The sequence below is a fragment of the Oryzias melastigma genome, linkage group LG9 (genome assembly GCF_002922805.2).
Source record: "Oryzias melastigma strain HK-1 linkage group LG9, ASM292280v2, whole genome shotgun sequence".
NCBI classification, from domain to species: Eukaryota; Metazoa; Chordata; class Actinopteri; order Beloniformes; family Adrianichthyidae; genus Oryzias; species Oryzias melastigma.
This window is the reverse complement of record NC_050520.1, coordinates 8,331,320-8,350,925: the sequence shown is the minus strand read 5'-3', so window position 1 is coordinate 8,350,925 and position 19,606 is coordinate 8,331,320. Positions and strand designations below refer to the sequence as shown.

Below are 19,606 nucleotides of genomic sequence, written 5' to 3'. Positions count from 1 at the left end.
CTGTCTGGTGGCAGAAAAATTGGCATTACAGGTGGCTCATAGGGAATATTTAAGTCGTAGATGGCTTGGTGAACCCATACGGTGTAAATGTTTTTTCGAACGGCATGTGGCAGGTTGTAGGGAACACTTAACCAACATGTAAGCTAAAGTAAGGGGAGATGCAGGCACGTAATATGGGTTTTTCTTTTTTTCAACCCCCTTAAATCCTTCGCACCGTGAAAGGAGCCTGTTTGTGGTGTTCAAGTGAAAAGTACTTCTTTTCACTTTTCACTTGCGTGAAGCCTGCATGTTACCCTGAATTTACTTTGTTCTGTTTGCGTTGCATTGTTGCGTTTTATGGATAATCCGTCTTAAGACCATTATTTCTTTTATATTGTCTCCGTTGCGTCCATCTCCTCCCCCTGACTTCCAGAGGAATGGTTTGTCCCGCACCCCCTGTGTCCTGTGCTGAATTTTTTGTCACGCTTTTCTTGCTCATCTAAAACTTAAGCAATCAGGCCCCATGTCCTCTCTTTTCTCACAGAGACATTGTAAAATGCATGCTTTGTGTCATAAATGATGGTATATTTTTGTAACACCAAAATTAAATTATCGTCATCAATGGCGAAATTCACCCTGATGTTATCAGCCGTGTGAATGTGCGTTGCGGGCACTTCATATCAAGTTTTATTTTGAAAGTACAACAGGAGTTTTTAATTTTGAAACCCGGTCTTGTTCACTTCCACTCCACGGATTTAAAATAGAACTCCTGCGTGAAGCTTTTGTTGTGGTGCGGAGAGATGGCTGTGAGAAACAGACATGATGGAGGTGATATAAACATTTTGATTGATCAATGGATGTTCTATTTTTAGTGTCCATGCAACATATTGGAGACACACCACAAATAGACAACTGTAAATCAGCCTTGGAAATTAGGATATTAGACAATCAGAGTGTAGTTCAGTGTGGACACCCTTACCTACAGTATCACATGTATAGCATAGTATATATAGTGTATAGTATATATTTGACCATGGAGTCAGTGTACGTCCCTTAAGATATCACAAAGATACACGAGATATCACAAGGGTTAATGTGGCCACACAAGCCTCAAGAAAGCAGTAAGACACACCTGTGCTCCATTTGAGATGCACCCTTTATGAGCCTGGACAATCCAAAAAACCCTACGGGTCAAACCCCTATACGTGTGCATGTTACTAAGACATAAGCAGAGATATAACTCGCACTGAAGAAAAAGAGCAAATGATTAAAAAGATATATGCTTTCATCATCTACAGTCTCTTTTTTTCAGATTCTATGTTGTCAATACACACAAACCCACAACTAAAAAAGAAATGTGTTTCAGTTTATTTTGACAGCACTCTCAATCGATTTTTTTTGTCTCTATTTCTTTGCTTAGATCCATTTTTCTCAGTCTGGCACCTGTCCTTATTGCTTCCTGCCTTCCCGTCATTGTGTTTTCACCTGCGCGTCGTCTTTATTTTTGTGAGACTCATCCTTTGAGAGCAGATAGCTCAATTGCACCATCAGGAGCCTTGGAGAAAATCCATAGTGATTTCTTCCTCTATTGTCATAACCATTTCACAAATGTCGCTTCATCCGGTGGCAAAGCAAACGATCGGGGAGACGGTCATATTCTGTTTCAAAGCATCAACAGGCGGGTTCACATTCATATGCGGTTTGAATGTGCGCTTTGCTGACTGGAATGTCTTTTTAAAAAACGAACCCTTATGCCTGTGAAGTATGTGGCTAAGTGAGTGGTTGGCTTGATTGGACGCACAAATACAGGCCTGCCTTTGTTTCTTCTGAAGCATGTCAAATTAAAGCAGTGGAGGGAGGCAACTGCTTTAACTGCTTTTTAACATATCTGCCATCATTAGGAGGACGTGTGTGAAAGTGAGAGGAAACACAGGGAAGGGGGGGTGCCGTCAGAGATTTAGCCCTGGCTGTTTACCACCTGCTCTGTTTGGGGCCTGGAGGGTCAAAAAAGGAAATGAGACACACCAGCTTTATTGGAGTGGTGTGTGTGGCAGAGAGAAAGCAGGAGGGTTTGTTGCGTGGTTCAGTTTGCAGAACAGTTGTCTCGTTGATCTAAATGTAGCCTCCCAGGCCACATGTGTGGATGTACATTTAGGATGCTGGGTCCTGGCGGGTGTAGGATCCACAGTCTGCAGGCATGTGTGAGTGTGAGCGTGTCCCAGCTGGTCCCCGGCTTGTGTCCTCACTGGGAGCAGACAGGAATTCTGACACATGGCCTCGGTGGTATGTGACCCCCCCACCACCCCCCGGATCAAGAGGAACGGTTGCCTGAGATTAAATCGAGCCGGATGACCGCCGGTGATCCAGGGCGGAGCTTCACAGCCGCAAACATGGACTGGCTCTAACAGGATATCGATGAAGACATGCAAAAGTTAAATGACAGTGTTGGGGGAAACAGCGGCGACAATTACCACTTCAGAAATCAATGCGACAGTAAGCCAACAGTCGACAGGACTCAAGCTAGGAGACAACACACAATGCAGCAGGTCAAAAAAAACGAACATCAATTGCTGCTTTTATGAAGATTGCCCAGTTAAATGGCTTGTTTATTCTGGGGCCAGCATCACACTGCTCTGCCATCATGCCTCCAGACCAGTGCGCCTCAGTTCTTGGTGCGCAGCAGCTTGCAGATGGCCTCTGTGATCACAGTCCAAAGCCCAGCACTGTTTTAGCCTGAATGACCGCTCAGTGTATTAAATCTGTTGGCCCCTGTTTTGGCATCAGCAGAAAAAAGAAAAGACTTTTAATGGTGAAATGTGTACAAAGATTTAAACTGATAAAACTGCAACAGGATAAAGAGTGGCTGAAGCCATGGAGGGAGTGAGTGGAGTCTTTGGCAGCAGAAGAGCTCAGCAACAGATGCAGTGATTGATAATTTATCCTTCGTTTTCAGCCTTGAATGAAATGTAGTTTTGTTTCAGCCTTTTTCTGCAGACGAGTAATGAAGAAAATGGCCTCGTCTGATGAGGTGATATGACTTTTCCAATATTCATAAAATACCATTAGCCTTTTTAGACTCACATATATTGAATGTTGATTAGGAATTCAGCTCATGCTGAGTTTAGTTCTTTAATATTCTGCATCTTATTCTGTGGCTCAGTTTCCATCAAGTGTTTTATCCAGCGGGACACTAAAGCTTGATAGGAGACCAGACTCCAGTCTCTACATGCACAGGCTGTTTTAAAGCTCTGTTGTTTGTTCAGATTTAAGAAAACTCACACTGGATTATCGCCTATTATGTTTCTCTCAATGGTTTTTATAGCTGCTCTTAACAAATTCAAATAAATGTCAAACAGATTTCCTGCCAAAAGTCCCACTTTAATAAAAATGCTTGGGGAAATGAAATCTAGCTTTTGGCATAATCAGACATTAGGGACATTATTAGTTTGTTAAATTGACAAAAACATTGTCATGCATTGAGATTTCTCATGTTGAAAACAGAATTAAGAAACTTTAAAAAGGATTTTACAAGTATTTAATTTCAGTCACACAAAGGAGTTCAATTGTTTTTTGGAAAACATGTTTTACTCCACTGTTGTCTTTGTCACCTGCTGCTTGAGTGTGTAAACCCAGAAAGGTTCCACCATCTTTTGATCTACTTTTGAATCCTCTCAGTGATCTTTTAATTATGATTTTGCTGTTTTTAGCTAAAATCTAAAAACTTGTGTCAGTTTCTAGAGTCTAGTTTCAGTAGAATGGCAGTAGTTCATTAGCAGTTGTGGGCGGGTCTATTCACTGACTTCCCATCATCCAGTTGTTTACATCCTCTCCTGCTAGCTAATAGCCCTTCACAACCCCAAGTTAACATTAGCGGTGCAACAAAAATAGCGAGCACCCAAAATTAACAGAATGTAGAGGAACTCTGGTTTATTGTATGTGGAACTGTATACAAACTGTGCTGTTCTAGGAAGAGATAATGAATATCATAGAGACAATTATTACTAAAACAATAATACTAGATCCAAGGTTGTCTTTGTTTGGATTATATCCAGAGAAACATAACTACACTAATTCTGAGCGAATGTTTATAGACTACTACTTATTGTTAAATGGTGTATCGCATTATTATGGGAGAAATTTTGCCGAGCGACTATTTCCTGGTGGATCTGACAAATGTTATCTGCTTCGTATGGAGCTATTTTGGGTTAGAACAGCGTTTAAAACTGCTTTTCACACCTGTCTTTGGACAACACAAGACTATGATAGGACAGACTAAACTGCCATTTTCTAGGGCACAGTTCTAGGAGTCAGTGAATGCACCGGGACTGAAGTTACCACCCTCATCGATTTTGATTGGTCCTTCGGGCTAGCCCCGCCCCAACGCGCCACAGCAGAGCCAAAAGTTTCAAAACGGACATTGTCAGATTCTAAAACCTAATAATAAAAAAAAAAATAAAAAATAAATTGAAAGTGAAAAAAAGATTTGAAATTTAATTTTTAAGTTTTGAAACTAGAAAACAGAACATTTCAAGCTCAAAATAACTACATTTAATTTAGAATAGCAAAAAGTTCTGGACACTTTGTATTTTTTTCAATTTGTTTTATTTGGGTTTCAAATAATATTGGCCCCAAAATAGCTCCACAGTTTTGCCCCTTAAACAAAAAACATATATATTGAAGGTTAAACAAGAAAGTTTGAAAACATTCACTCATTTTATTACGTACGTAAAGTACTTGAACTTAATGGAGGATACTAATGACTAAAGGAAGTGGACACTGTGGTTCCTAAACATGGACATTTTTGAGTAATCACATCTGTATATTTGGAAACTGGAAAATAAAATATCTGTGGTGGGCGGCACTATCTTACTAACTCTGTAAAAGGCAAATGTGTTGTTTGTATTTATTGTTCAGGACACTGTTAAAATCTTAATAAACATTTTTTTGGGGGGGAAAAAAGCAATATAGGAGTTATCTGTCCAAACAGTTTTGAGCCCAATTCCAGCTCAGATGAGGAAAACTGATGTTAATGGATCTATTTATCTTCAATTGAATGCATTTGAGTTAGGCAAAGGAGGAAGCTTGTGATCTTCCATTGTGGTCTGGACTTGGAGCTAAAACTCTGCTGTTGAAGGGTTAACAAAAGTTAGAATAACAGAATTGTTCCTTCATTTTTTATTGTTATATTTTATTAGGATAGATTAAAATGTAGATAATATTCTGATGTAACCCAGTCTTTGTGAGTCTGATAACATGTAGAAAAGGTTAAAATGATAAACACGGGTCCAACTGTGCATAAAGAGGCTGTTTAATACCTATTTTTATTGCAAATACCAGTCATGCATTTCCCATAGAGTAAATATGAGTCCTGGTGATGACCATAAAAACTTCTTTCTATCTGAGTTCTGTGGTTTATTCTTGTCTTCCGTCATGTGAGTTTCAGCCGTTCGGCAGCAGAGTAACGTTTAAAAAGGGCAATAAACTGTTCAGTGAGGGATGGACTCGGCCCATCCCAGAGGTCCATATTTCACGGGGAGGGGACGCGGTGTGCAGCATGTAGAGGGGATTTATCGCAGCTCAGAGGCAGATTTATCATTTTGATTTCGGTGGGACATATCTGCTTGTGTCTCAAGGTGTGTGCATGAATACAGCTGGTCCTTAAGGAGTGAATATTCACAGTGTTTGCAGGAAACTCATTTGATTGAAGCCAGGGCAGCAGTTAGTCATAATGAAAGGTGAAGCATAAAACTCTGTTTCTTGTTTTTTTCTTGGGAATGTTAAGGTTCATGTTCCTCTCTTTTGACAGTATGCATTACAAGGGGATGTACACTGTCATATAGCTGTGCTTTTAAGTGCTTAGAATGAATATTTTGAAATAACTTGTAATTTAAAGGGTATTAAAAATCTTTTTTTAGCATACAGAATGTTTTTTTTTTCTAATCATCTTTTGATGTACTTTCAAAATTTTTCTGGTGATCTTCTAATTGAGATTAATTGAATCATTTTTAGCCAAAATAAAAAAAAAAACTGTTGAAATTTCTTAGGCGTAGTTTCTGCAGGAAACTTAATCAGAAATCCACCTCTAAGTTGTGGTTGTTGGCACAGAATAAGCCTGCCCTGACTTCCCATCATCCCTTGGTTTACACACTTTCCCACTAGTTCACAGCTCTTCACAACCTGAACCTAGCATTACTGGTGCAACAAAAATCCAATCCGATCCCAGCTCAAATGAGGAAACAGAGATGTACATGGATCTATTTGTCTGCAAGTGGACGCATCAGAAGGGAGCGTATGTTCTACGTCACACGGCATTTTCCTTCTGCTCCTGATTTACAACAAATTGAATAAAGAAATATTCAGAACTTTAAGCTTAATTTTCTTTATATATGTCCATAAAAACACATTTTTTATCTAATTGGGTCTATAAAAAGCTAATGTGAGAACCACAAAATGTGTTTGTAAATGGATGAAGGGTTGAATTTAACCCTATAATTTGCCTTTAATGTCATATAATCTCCACATTGACTAGAAGTTATTAAATATGACTCAAAATGAAAGAAATTTAAGTTTAAAGTTCGTGTATAATTTAAGGACAGAGTGAGCCGGCATTCGTTAATGTGTTACTGTATATGCATGCACGCCAAGGGTCTCTCCACATGCAGGGCATTGTCGCCATTCTTGGGCTGCAGTCTGCCTTTGCCATGGAAACACCAACCACACTTTGTTTACACCCCTCTGTGAGGCTGGGAAGCATGGGAATTAGAGGGAGAATGTGTCTGTGTGTGCTGGTATGACCGAAAGAGAGACCTCAAGACAGAATGATCTGTGCGAGAGACCGAGAACTGAAAGGGCAAAATTTGTGGCTGCCATTTGCAGTCACACAGAGACACACACTTGATCTCAAAAATCCAGATTACCTTCTCCGAGTTGAGTCCACTACTAACACAGTCGCGCCGCTGTGGACGCTCTTTGCTCCCTGTTGGGTCTCTTTGGTTCTCGCACTGGAGGCCACTAGAGTTTCCATTATTGTAGCTCCACCAAATCCTGTTAAAGCCCACTAATGACTGGGATTACACAGTTGCCTCTACTCTCTCTCGTCCCAGCACCAACGACACGCAGCCATGTTCATGCTCTGAAACAAAGCTCATGGCTCCGGAAATAACAAATGCCTAAAGTGAAAATTAGGGCAAGTTTTCATTATAAAAAAAACACCTCCAGCTTGTTAAGTCTGTCAGTGTGCAGAAGTTTCTTTGATGAAAATGTACGAATTCTGTTTGTAGCACTCAACAATTTTAGTCATTCTAATATTACAGCAGGAAATAAGATTACATGGAGTCACACTACACAGTAGCTTGCAGATGGAACCTATAAATTAGTCAAAAGGAAATAAAAAGTAAAATATAGCTTTATTTATTTTATTTTTTTATGAAATAAAATGCCTTTTAACCATGATGTACAAAAGTTTGGGTAAAACCTTTTCCAAGTTGATGTGCTTAGCCTTAAAAAGCAAAATCTGTAAAAAAAACAAAAAAAAAAAGCTGCAAAGAAAAGTGACTTCCAACAAGAGGAATCGTGTTGTCTGGTGTTTAGGACACAATTTTACAACAACATAAACTGAATTCTCTTTTTTAGTCAAACATGCAGTCAAACATCAAATTATGACTGTAAAGAGGTGAATATGTGACTGTAAAGACATGCATAATAACACTAATTATGGGTTTTAAAACTTTTAATATATGTTTATTCTAGCTAAGAGTATTTAAACCCGCATTTTGACCCATTTTTTGTAAGATAACTGTTTATTTTAAAGCCTAAACCTTGAAAAATGTGAACTTAAATCTCTTAAAAATAGTAATAAAAACAGTACACTGTGTTTTAAATATTAAACACATTAAAAAAAAAACAATCAAACCATCAACATCTGTTTATAGATGTTTTATTTTATTTTAATAAGACCTTATGTAACAACATTGGCTGAGACCTGATTTCAAAATTATTCTGGAAAATACCTCATGGGATGTTAATGCTTCTAATCAAAGAGTCCTTCACTGCATGAAATTCCATGCTGACATTCCCTCTTCCCTTCTAAAGCATTTAAATGTGCTAAAGTGGCATCTGAAGAAGAACGTTTTCCATGCAATTTGGTAGCAGAAACCTAATTAAGGCCATTTCTGAAAATGTAACTTTTAATCTGAATTAATTAGAAATTTTAACTTTTTTTACAGTATGCTTTGTACATATTCATTAAAGTTTTGTCTTGTCTGATAGAATAAATATTGGTGGACATAGACGATGAAATAAAAATGTAAATGATTGATCAGAAGGAAAAACTGCCTATTGAGAAATTCCTTGTGGGAAAATGTGTCCAGTGCTTTGACACCAAACAAAAAGAATGTCACGTCTTTTATGCAGTTATTTTTCATGCTTGCATAATTGCATGCTCACAACATGCCCCTCACCCTATCCGAGCAACCTCACACAAAAATGCGCTCACAAAGACAACTGTGTGGCGAATGTAAAAACCCGGCGTAATGAGAACCTTAACCTTCAAAAAGAACAACCTGCCTCGGCTCAGGGGTGGCTGAACCCTGGCTTGTCGCATTTCATGCCAGCACATCACCGAGGGCCTCTCCGTGCCCTCGGCTCATTCAGAACTTCAACAACTCCCTTCAACAGCCCCAAAGGTGCCTGCTGGCTTCTCCAGGCCCCTCCCATCCACTTTGTGAAGAGCATTTGAACCAATGAGAACCCAAACAATGCACAATGGGCTCTCCTTTACCACCCATGATCCGGTTATGAAGAGACAGGAATATGGGGGAGGAAGGGGGGATGCGAGTGGGAGATGGAGAGGAGGGTGGACGTGCAGGCATTTCGTTTGCATAAAAGTGGGGTGGCGGTTTAAGGTGTGGGATGCATGTTAATCACATTCTCCTCTTTTCTGCTGCTGAATTGTGAGATGGTTTGACAAAGACCTGGCAGATGGACCAGTCTGGCCTGCAGTCACCCTCGGAGGAATGTGTCGTTGTGAAAACGGCATTCTTCCTCACAAAGAGCCTGTGTTTTCATATTCAGAACCTCTATGTCACTCTGCCAGCACAGATTTGACACTACAGCCCATGCCCAGCTGTTTTACTGTCCTGTCTTAATACGTTCTCTTCTTTCACAGTGTTTGTTCCGAACTGAACATTTGCATACTTTCCACCAGACTCACTTGTATTTGTCAGAGTTTTGGGAAATGTAAAGCCGACGCCAAGTGATTCACATTGACACCCAATGTTCTGCACTTACTCTGTGTCAATGGCCTCTGTCATTTCATTTTCTGCAGAGATTTCTCTGTTTTCAGATTTCATCTTTGGCACCGGAGCCTCTTGATCTTCATGTTTCTTGCATCAGCAGCGTGCCACCGGCTCACAGACATATTTGATTTAATAAAATTGGAAAGGCCTGGAGATATTAAACATCCTGGCTGACCCGAAACCGACCTTGGCGATGTGACACACATCTAAAAAGCAAGGTGCACTCGTTCAGAGTTCTGCTGAAGTACAGATGTGACACTTCAGTGAAGTATCTCAGACACTTGGGTTGCAGTTTAGCTCATCAAACGTTTGCAACTCACATTTCCTTAGAATGGAAATACCATCATAACATCACATCCATGAAGAAACAAACAAAAACAAAGTGGATATAATTTCAGATAACTGCAGTATTTTGCATGCTATGAGGTACACTTAAAAGCCTTATTTTTTCTCAAAAAAAGGACAGTTCGGATTAATCTGGATTAATTTAACTTTTCCTTACTGATGTCGAAGTGTTTTTTATGTCAGTTTGTTTTTTATGAGTTCCAAACGCGGTCGGGTGATACTCTGAATACGCTAACGTGGCTAATGTGTAGCGGTGTTGGACTGTATTCTTTTTTGTGTGTGTGTTACTAACAATGTTGGAAGTTAGCGTAGTCACATTGACGTTAGATTTAGTGGTATGTGTTATATTTACGTGTTACAAGCAGGTTTAATAAAGTACAGGTATTGTGAATACGTGTAGCGCTGTGGAGCGTTACTTCACAGATCAAACCATGATTTTTCATTTTTTATATAATATGCTTGTACACATGCCGTAGATATGTCTTTTTACTGGATGTATGAAAATTGATGTATGAAAAAATCTAAACACAAACTGAATTTAAATTTAAACTGAAACTGTCAGTAAGAGGAACTTCAGTGTAATGTTTTTCCACTACAAACAAACACTTGGTAATTTTAAAATGGGAACACTTTATTTTGAAGATTTGTTAACTTCCGGGGACAGTAGTGCTGCACATTCAAATTACTTTTAGTTATAAACCTAAAATCCAATGTTATTCTGCATTTCAGAGCTACAAATACATTGTTCTCAAATTGTATTTTTACTACACTACTATATTTATAAAGATCATGAATCAGTGATGCTGGACGTCATGAATATTCGTACTTTAATTTTCATAGAGGATCACCATTATACTTGTTCCCAGGGGTGTGAATTGGCAAGAGTCACAATACGTATCATGATACGTGCCTCACAATATGATACATATCACGATATATCCCAAGACTATAACAGAACAATTTTTCACTATTTTTTTAAGCTGAAGCTCCGTGCATGAGCCAGTGCCCAGCTGAGTCCGCTACAAATCACTGCAGTCCATGTTTTTACATGATACTGGCAGTAACATGTAGTTTGGGTTTGGAACTCATCCCAAGTAAAAACTAAGTAGTACATGTCTCATAACAACAAAAACTACATGGCTGACTGAACGTTTAACACAAGCTGGTTCTTGCAGTATCCTGTTGTTGTTTTGGTTTTGTGTAGAGCTACTCAAAGAAGCTCAGTGCGCTGTCTCACCAAATAGCGGTCCAGAGTTTAGATGGAAAACAAAAGACACTAAATAACTAATTAAATATGGTCTTGTCAGCATTTTAAGTATCGCAAAGTGAAATATCGTGAAATATCGCCAAATCAAATTCTCCCCTTCACCCCTACTTGTTACAGTCCTACTAACACAGTCAACGTGATCGCAATTAACTGGTCTCATAGTTCAGTGCGCCTCATACAGTGTATATGACAGAAGTTCCAAAATAGATCATTCATTGTGTGCCCAATGGATAAAAAACAGTTTGGTTTTTATTGTTCTTTATGTGAAGCTGCCCACAGTAGGTAAAGGTGGGAATCACCATGTCTGAAAGCATTACGCATGAATCATCTATTTATTTTAAAGTCTGCATCAAACACACAAAGAGCTAACCTTTTGCGCAATAAAAATTATTTGGTTAAATGCTTTTAGTAAGCTTTTTACAGAATTAAAATCAAACAAAGCCTAAAAATTCCACAGGTCAGTGAAAGTTTCTAAATTCCACTCAGGAAAACCATCAAAACCTCCAATTTCAGAATGCCCTAATGAATGTCGAATATGCATAAAAACTGGATGTCATAATTAATTAAGTCTTCAGCCTGCTGTTTGACATTTTTTAGTCTGTGCAGAGCTCACTCCCAGCCCGCTGCTGAAAAAGAAATCCCTTTTGTCACTTTGAATCCATTGGTCAGCAGAACGAAGCGCCACTCACACCATTAAAACATTTTCACAGTCCAGCAGAAATGTCTGGTTTTTTGCAGTTTGGTCAAATGTCTGCTCGGAGTTTCTACAGTAAATGATTGTGCTTTGAAAGCAAAACTATACAATATTAATCTCAAGTTGGAGGCAACATAGTTTATATTTTAGAGGATCCTTAAAATTTTACTTTTGCTTTTATCTTTGTTATATATGTCTTGTTAAATGAACTTAAATGGAAAAAGGAATATGAGTTCAGCTGCAGTGCTAAAAGAGGCTGTGTGGTCAGGCTGGGGGTAAAACCAGAGGGGTGCTGGGGGGTTGCAGTTGCTACACATGGATGTGTTTGGGGAGCTGCTGTTGACACAGACACAGCCGCCCTATTGTCCTTCTCCATCCCCTGTCAGGATGTTTGAGGGACGCCTCACGGCTCGCCTCCCTCTAATCTCTGCTGGAACCAAAAACCCCGCAGCTGGAGGACCTTGGCCCTTGAGGACGCCGTCAAAAGAAGAGCAGGGAAAGTTACTGTTGAGAGAATCTCGAAGCAGCCAATTACAGATTTCTCATGAGCTGTTTTAGGATTGGAGGAACTGGAATAACCCTGGGGGATTGCACTAAATCCTCCAAGTAATCCTTTAATTTAATAGCTTTTGATTTAGTTTGGACATTTTTTTTTACAAGGTTGGAGCTTTAAAGTCCTTTTGGAACCCTTTTTTAAGTTTTCTTTTGCAAATTTTTAAAAATTATCTTCATTTTTTAAATATTTGTGGTTATTTGATATGTTATTAAAGAAAATAAAATCCAGGTATCAAAGAAATCGTGGACATAATTCAGGAATTAAAGTCTAAAAGTAGCAGCAGTTGAGGGTATTTGAGAAGTGCTGTTTTTCTAGCAAAAATATTTCACTTTTAAAGAAAAGTCTTCATAAAACACATTGAGTTTAAAACTCTCCATGCTTACTTTTAGGATGAAAAGTAAAAATATAATTACTGGCTTGTGAACATGCAATTAAGAGACTAGCGGCTCTTAAACTAAAAAAAGAAATTGCCACTTTGTTTTGGACCTCATAAGTTAAAAAGCGTGTCATTCTGTGAAACTTAACAACTTTGCAAACAGAAAAAAAAGGTTTTTACAGCAACATCTAGATTTTACAGGGTGTTGCTTCACAGTCAGACACAGTTTGGAGTGGATTTATCTAGACTTTCCATCTGTTTTTGATCAAGTTCAGCTTTGAAGATGTATTAGTTGTTTTTGCAGAAACAGGAACTCCAGATTAATTTGTCTTCTGTCCTATAAAGGGCAAATGTTCTCTAAGGAAAAAGTTCAAGTTAAAACTTCAGATCAAGTGCTTTTTTAAATGTGAATAGAAATGTAAGTTATAACTTTACATTTTATCCTAATTATTGCATTATGTAGCTTGAATTGAGCACTGGTCAGGGGCGGAGCTAGAACGGCCAGTGGAAGGAGATTACAAATTGTGTTATTATTATTGTTATTATTTCATTTAAAATGTTGCTTTTGTTATATTTTGAATGCTTAAAGAAGTTAGTATTGTTGATTTTTTTTAATTTTTGTCAATAAAGATACTAAGATTGATTTCATGGCTTATTTCTACTTAAATCAACATAAAAATCTTTTTTAAAAAGGAGAAGCTGACATCAAATTGTCATATTCTTGTCAGTCAAAACAATTTTATCCAGAATTTTATCTTAAAAACTATAGACTTACACACATGATACATAACTGGTACATGCTAATATATAGAAGTATTTTGCATTTGTAGTATTCTTTATCCTGGTAAAAAAGCAGAACTCTTTTTTTTAACCTAAAGATGAATTCTTCTGTACAAGCTTTGTGGCAGCTTACACACAGTTGACTGGCTTTTGTCCTTACGGACATGGCGGCGGCCCCCAGGACGGCGATATAAGTGGATTCATTTCAAGGTGCCTCTTTCGCCAAAGACTTTATTAGATTTGGTTAATGAGAGAATGAGGCATGCTGGTAGACTGAGCTCAGGTTAGGGAGCTGGAACGTAATTAATCCCGGGTTCTGACGATGCCACTGTTGCACGCACTTTGATTAAAACCACACTCGGCAGCTAATCTCCACCAAATTAAAGCCCCCGTTTGGTCACTTTTGATTCCTGAAACAACACAAGTCCCCCTTTCTTTCTAAGACTTCCGTTCACACCACCTCCACACCTTCTAGTTGTCTGCACAATAACTTTTCATGGTTAGTAGGTGTAGCGACATGCCTGTTTAACCAGCCGGTCCATCTGTCTGAGATCTAGTTAACCCTTGTGCGTTTTATGTCTTCCATATGCCCTGCTGGGGCTTTTATGGCTGGTCTGCGTAATACAGGAGACGCCTGTATATTTCCAGGCCAGCACACATAAGTCTTCTTGTCTGAGCTGTAATGAGTGTTAGTATAGATTTCCTGTGGCTCAAACACAAGACTTAATTGACCCGAACAGCTCTGAGTGACTTGGCACCTCCCGCCCCAACCTCCCCTCCTCCCTAACCCCCCTATCAGGACCTTTTTGAGGGACAAAGGGGCTTTTGTCGCCAGGCCTGTGCCACAGTGCTCTAAACCTTTGTTGACTGTTTCTGTCTGGCAGAGCAAATACTTCTGACCTCCTTTTGTTTATTGTCATTTTTTTGAAGTTTAAACAAAGTTGATTCAAAGCTCAGTTTTCTGATGCAGCCTGCAGGGAAAATTGGAAAAAAATGGATGCATTGTTTGTTGATTTATGATTTTTTTTGGTCTGACCTCTTATCGTTTCTGTCTCTTCCGCCCTCCTTTCATCCCTTGCAGGGATCACATATACACGGTGGACACGGACACTGCCCACAGTGACGAGATCTTTTTCAATAAGGTGAGTGTGATGTTTGAGTAACCCCGGATATCTCTGTTTCTGTGTGTTTACATGTTAGTACTCACACACCTGCTCGCCGGTGCCAGCCCTCCGCTCGCTATGGTAACCCCATTAAGACGATCATCCAATCAATCGGTTACCAAACTGCCTGCGTCATCCACGCTCCTCAGTGGGACAGCGGAAGGTCTTAGGGTTGGGAAGCGGAAGCTGAAAGAAGAGATGGATAAGAAGAGGAATTTGAGACAGGGAGGGGGGAAATAAAAAACGATTGCAGAGGTGGAGAGAGGATAATGACCCCTGCTCAGGCTCAGATTATGAGAAAGTGTCAAAACCCCACTCTACTTTATTATACCCGGCCTTGTGTGGCATCATTTGTCCTTATTGCAACCAAACCTCCCCCCTCCCCCCGCAACACTTCCCTCCCCACTTCATCCACTTCAATGTCAAAGCCCAGAGAGTGGGTCTTAATGAGAGCGGGCTGCAGATGAAAGGCTGGTGTGAGAGGCACAGATTGATTGATGACTGGGGTCTTTAATCAGCGGTTGAGCTCTAAACATGTTGAACAACAGCAGTGGTTACGCAGCAGTCTGGACCTGTGGCTCCACACTGACCCCCAGACCACACAAGGAGGGGGCCAGATCAGTGCAAGAGCCTAAATGTGAGCGTGAGGCTTAGCAATGATTGATACGTGGGAGTCGGGGTGGGACCCGTCCCCGGGCAGACCCCTCTCTGGTTCTGCTCCGGAGGTCAGTGTCATGTTTCTCCTCATTGACTGACAGATGTTGAAGGAGGTAAGCTGAGCCTTCGCTCACGGCACAGGTGCTTCATGAGGACAATCAGTGATGATTGTGGAGCAGATAATGGCTATTGATCAATGAACTGATAAGTTATTGAGCTGCATAGAGCTTTTCCTTCTTCCTTAAAGGGGGGTTTCAAGGTTGTATATTTTTAAGTTGGGCCCTGACTAAGCCTTTTGATCTGAAAATGAACAAACAGATTGAAAAATTCCAAAATGGAAATGCACAGTAAATAAATAATGGCTGTACAATTTCTTAGTATCCAGTTGATCACTATATTTATATGGCACCTTAACACGACCACAAACAAGGTGCAATTAAATCAAGTGAAAAAATATATAAAATAGTAAAATAACCAGTGACATGCAGTGAGGTTCATGGCTGGTGAGGCACTGACGTAATCCAATTACTTTTATTTTTGATTTATTATTTATTAAAATGGAAAACGTGACATAGATTTAAATGTTCTTGCATTGATTGTATTTAAGCCATTCCTGACTCATGGATTATTATCAGGCTGTTAAGGGTGTTCTGATGAAAAAAATCTGCTCCATATTTATGACAAAAAAATACTAAAACCTGAAGAAGTATTTAATTATTAGTGTTCATAAGACTTGAGTGATATTCAGGTTTTTACTGTGAGACACAGCTATCCCAACATTACATAGAAACAGGATGGGAATATTACAGATGTTGTAATTAATACATTTTTTAATAAAAAAAGAAAACATGAAGATATAAACACTTGTATGCACAAAATTAGTGGCAACTTGAGAACTTATAAATATTTAGCTGAATCAAAAGTAAAATATTTTGATTTTTAAGATGGTAAGGCTTAAATAATTAAAAAAAATTTAAAAATTGAAAACAAAAAACAGTTCAAATAACAGTTTCTGTTCGTGTTTTAGGGAAAAACTAACTTTGAATGTTTTTTCTGGTGATGCTCTCTGATGTTTTTTCCTAACATTTTTTTGTTTCTCATCTTCTTTTTTCAGAAAATGACCTGGAAGTCCAGACAGGCAGATGTGGACACCTGCAGAATGAAAGGGAAACATAAGGTAGAGAAAGCAGACTCAAACACCTCGTATCTGCTCTTACACCCTAACTTCAATAATAGAACAAACGTCACCTTATGCTCCACCAAACACCTCCAAAGTCAGTCTCACTTTATCAAATTAAAATTAAATTAAGCACTTGCAATGTCTGCTATCTCTAACACGATGTGTTCACAATCTGAAATGTGCAATGAAACACCCCTTAGTGTTTATGTACGCTTAATGGAGCACATGTTTATACCTACTGAATTAAATGCACTCAAAAGTATGCTTTATCATAATTCTGACACATCTTTAAATTGTTTCTGAACACAAAATCCCAGATTATTCCCTATTTTGTGACTCATGCTCTTGTAGCTGCTGTGCTTCAAAATAAGAGAAGAAAATCCGTCTTTTTCTTAAATCTCACGTGTGAAAAAGTAAAGACACAAATGTCACCGCAGACGTCTTATTTTCCTCTCTTTTTCTTCTCAAAAAAAGGATGAGTGTCACAACTTCATCAAAGTCCTCCTGCAGCAAAATGAAGACACCTTATTTGTGTGTGGAACGAACGCTTTCAACCCCTCCTGTCGGACCTACAAGGTAAGCAGGCATCCAAATCCGGGAGCTCAAACACCTTTACGTGATGACAGGCATTTGACGTGCACACTGTAGATATATTACCCCTCAAAAATCCTCCCCTCCCTTCTTTTCTTACCCTGTCGCGCTCCAAGACACTTGAAGGTATTTTTGGACTCCAGCTGTGTGAGTTTAGAGAAGGCAAACTATAGCTGCGTGAATGTAGATGGATGAGTTTCAAAAATCAGCAGGACTCCTCCTAAAGCTGTATTCCTGGGTTGACACACTGGATTTAGAAGCAGAGAAGCCGAACAACCTGCATTCTTTCCTACAAACTGTGAAATGCAGGTAAGGGCACAGTCCTGAAATCCTATTCAACCATGTCCCCGGAGCTCTTCTTTGGTTATATTCTCCCAGGTATTCCTTTAATGGTTTAAGGGTTTCTTCAGAAAAGTGAAACTGTGAGAAGAAACAATGCTTTTTATTGATCTTGGCAAAGAAAAGGAGGACAAAAAAGATGACTTAGTGAAGTCTGACAGTAGAAAAAAAGTACATTTACAGAGGAGAAACTTTTGATTTAAAGACCCACTTTGATAAAAAATCATGTTTTTGGTGTTTTTAGCTTGTTCTTGTGGCATTTATCTTTTGATGGAGGACGTATATAAATAAAATTAAGATTAAAATGGGATTTTGGAGCATTTCTTTATTCCAATCCTTGTGAATTAGGGGCAGACAAAAAGAAACAGTTTGAAAAAGAGGGTATTTGTGATGGTTATAAACTCTATACTAAAACACTCCACTTGCAGACAAATAGAACATCGTACTTCATCTTTTTAGTCATCTGACCTAGCATCTGGCTAAAACTGTACAGCTGGATACCTCCAATATTACTCACTATTGTTGTTGCAGTGCTAATATTAGTTATAATATGAATTTCAAATGAACTTCATACACAGAAACTAGATCATTTTTGGCTAAAATCATTATTAAAAGGCCACTGGGAACTCTTTTAAAATAGATCAAGAGATAAACGGAGTAAGATGGGTGAAATAATATTACTAAATAAAACATATTCTACATCTTTTTGGGATTTAATACAATGAAAGTGTTTCCTTTTATGTCAATAAAGAAGAGCAACCGCTCCTTTAGAGCAGGAGTCCTTCAGGGGGTCTGAACTGTTAAGCCAATGAACTGCTGTTTTGGCAGAATAATTGTAAATTGAATTACATGTAAATGGAAATTATGTAGATAAGGTATAGCTCAGGTGCTAAACAGTTGCAAAGATATCTCAGTAACATTGAAAATGTCTTTGAAGGCTGTAAGTGTTTGATTTTTTTTAGACCAAAAATGCAAACCTGTGAATTCTGCAAAGACATCATTCTGTAAAAGTGGAAGTTAAGATGGAGATGTTGTTGCATAAGCACATTTTTGTTTATACTTCGATCACAGTTCCTCTGTTCAGTTTTATGACATCTGATTTGTTTCAAATCCCTGCTGTGCAGCGTCCCAAAAAAATAGTTTAGAACCCCCACCATCATCACCACACACCCCCACCAGATACACAAACACTGGAGTGAATCTTTCCCACATTTTCCTTAAAACATTTAGGATGTGCCTGAATTCTGCGTATTAATCTTCATTGTAGTGTCAACTTTTCCCAAAATAAATAAATAAATAAAGTAACTGTAGGGACCCGCTTTCACAAACGTACACAAACAAATGTCATCGTTTGTTCTGAATAAAACCAACAGTTGACAAAACTTTCTCATAAACTTGTTTTACCTCAGGAACAAGCTATGAATAGTTTGTCGAGAATAAAATGAACAGGAGAACGGTTAGACAGAAGGACGGAGGGGATTGTGCAGCAGCTCCGTGCTGACAAACGTTATTGTTTGCTTTGTTAGGATGTGATGTGACAGCAACAGCACACATAGATGCTATCTGTGTAGCCTGTGGGGAACACTCTCCTGCCTTGGTCCACTAGATCTGTTTATCAGAGTAGCAAGACACTTCTGCTCCGTTGGTTTTTGTGGTTCAGCATGCTAAGCACACAGAGTGGACATCTTTCAATTCACCAACTCGTCCTGCAGGGCAGGGAAAGTGGAATTTCTGTCGCAGCATTTATCAGGGGTGGTTAGTTTTTATAGCGCCTCTGGTTACAGATTGGAGATTTGTTTGAGTTTTTACAGCACTGATATTGCTGCTAGACGGCTGGAGTTAAAGGGAGGTTCTTTGAAAAAACATAGTGATGTTGTGAGCAGTGGGAGTGTAGGGAAAAATTGGTTTGGCAATATATTGCGATATTTCACTTGGCTATACTTGTATTGATTTAAAATGCTAACAACACAATATTTAATTAATCATTTATGAGCATCCTTCAGCGTCTTACTTTTGTTTTCCACTTAAACCCCCGACCACTAGTTTGCAGTAGAACACATTGAGCCTCTTTGAGGAGCTCTACACCACACCAAAACAACAATAAGATCTTTTGAGAACAAACTTGTGTTAAATGTTCTGTCCGACTCACAGTTTTTGTTGGTATGAAACATCTACTACCTAGTTTTTACTTGGTATGGGTACCGAACAAAATTTGATTGCTGTGTTTTGTAGCAGCTCAGATAAAACGAGTGAAACTGTGCAGCTGCATCATGAGTTTGTGTATAAAAGCAACTTGTTTTTGAGATATAGTTGCAGTGCTTAATGTTGAGATCATTAAATAAATTAATTTTACAATTCTATTACAATGAATGTATATGTTTTA

General features: G+C 38.8%; 1 protein-coding gene across 5 annotated transcripts in view; it reads left to right on the top strand.

Annotated features, from left to right (window-relative positions):
* sema6a (sema domain, transmembrane domain (TM), and cytoplasmic domain, (semaphorin) 6A) overlaps positions 1–19,606 on the top strand; it is a 122,731-nt gene that overhangs the window by 51,246 nt on the left and 51,879 nt on the right. For all 5 annotated transcript variants that reach the window (XM_036213442.1, XM_024275272.2, XM_024275273.2 and 2 more), the window contains 3 exons: positions 14,375–14,435; positions 16,228–16,290; positions 16,768–16,869. In XM_036213442.1, the coding sequence (XP_036069335.1) occupies positions 14,375–14,435; positions 16,228–16,290; positions 16,768–16,869 (226 nt within the window). The remainder of the gene's footprint in view (positions 1–14,374; positions 14,436–16,227; positions 16,291–16,767; positions 16,870–19,606) is intronic.